General features: G+C 35.9%; 1 protein-coding gene across 1 annotated transcript; it reads right to left on the reverse strand.

The window, feature by feature from the left end:
* Nucleotides 1–1,823: 1,823 nt before the first annotated feature.
* LOC309798521 (uncharacterized protein) lies at nucleotides 1,824–4,384 on the reverse strand (the record flags this gene model as incomplete). Its single annotated transcript, XM_082646674.1, has 5 exons — nucleotides 1,824–2,041; nucleotides 2,245–2,331; nucleotides 2,474–2,568; nucleotides 3,704–3,848; nucleotides 4,345–4,384. 5 exons carry the CDS (start codon nucleotides 4,382–4,384, stop codon nucleotides 1,824–1,826), a joined length of 585 nt encoding a protein of 194 aa, XP_082502800.1.
* Nucleotides 4,385–5,253: the final 869 nt, after the last annotated feature.

The following is a 5,253-nucleotide window of genomic DNA, read 5'->3' on the forward strand; positions in this document are numbered from 1 at the left end:
CTTGAGTCAATCGATAAGTAACGAGAGGACAGGTTATAAAAGTGATGTTCTTTGTTGGCTAGAAGTATTTTGATAAATTTACAGTCAGTCATTATAAATATTCACTGATTAACACGCGTCCCGAATTCGCCAGCCATAAAATAAGAAGAGCACCGCTTCAAAACGGACAATGCCTTCCCATCGAGAGAGATGGCTTTTGTTGACATCACTTTCGCAGGAAAATTTTTAAGAATATGCTAGAAAATAATTGGGGCATTTGTAAGGAATCTGTTTCACAGACCAAATAAACAATCTTTGTCTCAACGTCATTTCATTCAAAATCAAACAAAATCATTATAGTGACTAACGTGGCATTAGTGATACGCTCATCACAGCGAGGCCTCGGTTCCATCTCGACTTCTGCCCACCAGACTTCTCATCCCTCCTAGTTCTAGAAGTTGATGCCAGACTTTCTATGACCAGCTGGTCGAATCCACGAAAAACGATAGCTCACTGTAACGAAGATTTTGAGAAAAGCATTAGCATGGAATTCCCAGAATTCGAGGTGAAATCGACTCGACCGGAATTTAACGATAGCCAGAAGTCCGCAATTCTCCAGCAGAAACTGAAACTACGAACAAAATCTGATAATCGTCGAGAATGATCAGATGTAAGGAAGCTAATCGAATGAGAGAAATGCTGGAACTGGGATCCTCACATTGTGATGCATGAAGTCGCGTTGTGTAAAGAAAAGATCCTAAAATAATCGCCTTTCACGCATAAACCAGGCATTCGAACGATGCAAGGAAGTAAAACAAGAAAATCTGTATTTCTTCTAGCGAAATCAATGGGATCACTTCCGGTTTGTAACAAAAGATCTACGAATACACCCTGTTATTATACTACTGTTTAATTTACTGCGACATTTTTTGTGTTTTTTGTCACCGACTTGATGGCAGTAATTATTGAGATTTTTGCTCAACAACGTGGACTACAGAAATACGGGCTAGATATTCCAACTATAACAAGCATTTATTTGAATAGGTATTGTCTATATCAAAGAAGTATCCAGTTATAAATGTTTCCCGCTGTGGACTTTCCCACTGTGGACCACTTTTTGACTAATATGGCGGCACAACAGTGTTTTTGTAGAGATGTAGTTGTTCCAGAAATCTCTACATTTGTATAATACTAAAGTTCGTCACTGTCATATTGAAAGCTTTAAAATGAACGTGAATAACTGTAATGTTACGTTGTAATAATTTTTTTAGAAAGGTAAAATTGGAAAGGTTTTTCATTGATTCCAAAGCACTTAGAAAAAAAGTAATCGTTCATAAATACAAAATTCTTTATTACCATTATTATCATATTTCAGTAAATATTCCACAAAGAGTGAAGAAAAGTCAACAACAACCATCAATTACATATTAAAACTGTGATTTATTATTTAGAAAAAAATTTACCATGCAGCAATACGGAAGGAAAACGAGGATCAAATTGTACAAGCGTCGAAAGAGCCGATCTCGTCCCATTCGGCGAACAAATCGCATTCTCTATGCACCGAGTCTTCAGCATTCGCTTCTTCGGCAACAAGGGGTATTCTTTTCACATCAAATTCTTCATGAATGATAGGACGCCTAATGGATTCACTTATCATTATTAAATTAAAAAGAAAGCAACGAAATACAACATTATAAGAACCGATCGACTTCGCAAACACGCGTCGGCACAATTAATTAATGCTAATTAAGTTATTATAAGTACGACAACTAGATGAAATCTCAAAATCGTAGAAAGTTTTTTTAATATAAAAACGTGATATCTCCATTGGCTAGAAAAGCAATCTATTTTCTCTCCAATAGTGAGTTTGCAATCAATTTATTGGCTCTGGGAGGTCGTCGTGGAGTCACGATATTTGGTGCAATAACGTCAGCCTGACTTCGTGACATGCTTCCTGGATTACATTCATCCTGATTCTCATCAAACGAATCATCAGATTCTTCGGCGGGTATAGGCGACATTACGAATGGCTCACTTAATTCAGCCGCTATCGCCGAATGGTCTGAAATGTTACGGTGAACTACTCGATCTGAAGTATCTGTAGTGAATATACTGCGTATTAATGATATCTAATGTTTAAATGTTTCGAATACAAAACTATATGCTTCAGTTAGTAACAATCAACACTAAATAAAATAAACAAATGACTACAATATTACATTCCTCAGTAATAATTAACAATAAACAGATCAAACAAATACTAACTTCGATCAGTACCAAGACCATTTCTTGATGTCGTCGTCTGCGTAGACGATTCATCGTTACAAGCATCATTTAGATCAAATAATGAATCTTAATAAAACACATGATTGCTTAAATAAAGAAAATCAAAATTGACAACTTTCTTTCTCCTCTTTTTACTTTCAACATTTTTGGGATTACATTAGAAAGATCGTGATTTCTTTCTTAGAAACGAAGCACCAATAAAATCTACCAGTCTTCGGCTGAACATATGGAGGTGGAGGTGCGCGCTCTTTTGGCCTTCCACGTGGTGAGGTACCCCAAGGCGTCACACTGCCAGCATCAAGCCTACAAATTTTGATGAAGTGGCCTCACTACAGTGTTTTGCTTTATTGAAACTAGTGATTTATTTGAAGATAACTAGAGAACATCAAGAGTTGCAAAATTTTCACTCTCGAATGAATTTTATGATTTTCAGGTATGCTACTATTTACTTCGTGTCATTAGGTCTAAAAACAGGAAAAAAACCGAACCACGCGTGGGCGGATACCCACTCACGACGAACTCAAAGTGTTAAAGTAATTAAATACAGTGTTGTATTACAGGTAATGCATTAGAACAGATAATTTAATTAAAAAAGGAAAATAGAGCTTTCAAATACTATTAACGAGTGCATAATCATTTAAGCTGTAGAATTTTTATAGTTACATTTCGTTTTCTTCAAGTCTTGCTATCAGTCGATGAAATAGATGAAAATTGTTGAATTATTCGACGTTCCCTGCCTCTCGTCTCCTTATACCCGTTTTTTAAAGGTTCTATTGATAACAAAACTAGGTTTAATTCTAGAATTGTTCTGCTATTACTCAATTGTGATCCATCACAATGTGCTTTGAATATCAGAGAACAGAAATAGTTTGATAATATTGAAGGAGAAAATGTTAAGAGCCTAGCAGTCAAGGTTGGTAGTTAAGGATAGAGAGGCTTCGTATAGTCAACATCGAAAACACACTTACTTATGGAATCCAGTACCATACAGAGTCTTAATATAACGGAAATGTAACGAAAAATCATAGAGAAGACTTTTATTCCCGTTGGAATTTATTTATGGTATCATTATAGATATTGAAAAAATTCCCAGTAATATTATTATAATAACACAAGTTCAACACAGCTGAGATCTTACAGTATCCCAGAGCCAATAAATTGATTGCAAACTCACTATTGGAGAGAAAATAGATTGCTTTTCTAGCCAATGGAGATATCACGTTTTTATATTATAAAAACTTTCTACGATTTTGAGATTTCATCTAGTTGTCGTACTTATAATAACTTAATTAGCATTAATTAATTGTGCCGACGCGTTTTGCGAAGTCGATCGGTTCTTATAATGTTGTATTTCGTTGCTTTCTTTTTAATTTAATAATGATAAGTGAATCCATTAGGCGTCCTATCATTCATGAAGAATTTGATGTGAAAAGAATACCTCTTGTTGCCGAAGAAACGAATGCTGAAGACTCGGTGCATAGAGAATGCGATTTGTTCGCCGAATGGGACGAGATCGGCTCTTTCGACGCTTGTACAATTTGATCCTCGTTTTCCTTCCGTATTGCTGCATGGTAAATTTTTTTCTAAATAATAAATCACAGTTTTAATATGTAATTGATGGTTGTTGTTGACTTTTCTTCACTCTTTGTGGAATATTTACTGAAATATGATAATAATGGTAATAAAGAATTTTGTATTTATGAACGATTACTTTTTTTCTAAGTGCTTGGGAATCAATGAAAAACCTTTCTAATTTTACCTTTCTAAAAAAATTATTACAACGTAACATTAACAAAATAGAAAAACAGCTTCTTTTGAAAAGACAGTTTATTCCATTACTTTATCCTATACTTTAGTCATTCTTTATCCTGCCTTTCGCGTATCCATTTGACGTGAGTCTTTCGTAATAGAGTTTTCAATTCCCGTCATCGACGCTGCAATACCCATCATAACACCAAGATATTATTTCTGCCTACGAAAAAAAAAATAAAGAGAACAGAAGAAAGAAGAAGTATTAAGATAATGAGGGAAAGAAAAGGAAGACTCACCCATTCTTTATCGTGCCTTTCGCGTACCCACTTGACGTGTCCTTCATAGTACGGCTCCCAGTTTCCGTCATCGACGCTGCCATACACAGGATAACATCAAGATATTATTCCTGCCTACGAAAAAAAAATAGATAAAGAGAACGGAAGAAAGAAGAAGTATTAAGATAATGATGGAAAGAAAAGGAAGACTCACCCATTCCTTATCCTGCCTTTCGCGTATCCACTTGACGTGAGTCTTCTTTCGTAATACAGTTTCCAATTCCCGTCATCGACGCTGCCATACCCAGGAAAACACCAAGATATTATTCCTGCCTACGAAAACAAAATAGCTAAAGAGAACGAAAAACAAAAGGAATATTAAGATAATGATGGAAAGAAAAGGAAGACTCACCCATTCTTTATCGTGCCTTTCGCGTACCCACTTGACGTGTCCTTCATAGTACGGTTCCCAGTTTCCGTCACCGACGCTGCCATACCCAGGATAACACCAAGATATTATTCCTGCCTACGAAAAAAATATATATAAAGAGAACGGAAGAAAGAAGAAGTATTAAGATAATGATGGAAAGAAAAGGAAGACTCACCCATTCTTTATCCTGCCTTTCGCTTATCCACTTGACGTGTCCTTCATAGTACGGTTCCCAGTTTCCGTCACCGACTCTGCAATACCCAGGATAACATCAAGATATTATTCCTGCCTACGAAAACAAAATAGCTAAAGAGAACGAAAAACAAAAGGAATATTAAGATAATGATGGAAAGAAAAGGAAGACTCACCCATTCTTTATCCTGTATGTACAGTTCAGTGCAACAAACTAAGCAAAAGTCAGGAAGCTCATACCCTATAAAGGAATCAACTCACTAAATGGTGTCCTGAGACGATTTCCCTTTCGTTACTTCTATCAGCACTTTTAGGACGTTGGAATGGTTAATACGGACG

This window comes from Mesoplodon mirus (genome assembly GCF_964341445.2).
Source record: "Mesoplodon mirus genome assembly, contig: HAP1_SCAFFOLD_3927, whole genome shotgun sequence".
NCBI lineage: Eukaryota > Metazoa > Chordata > Mammalia > Artiodactyla > Ziphiidae > Mesoplodon > Mesoplodon mirus.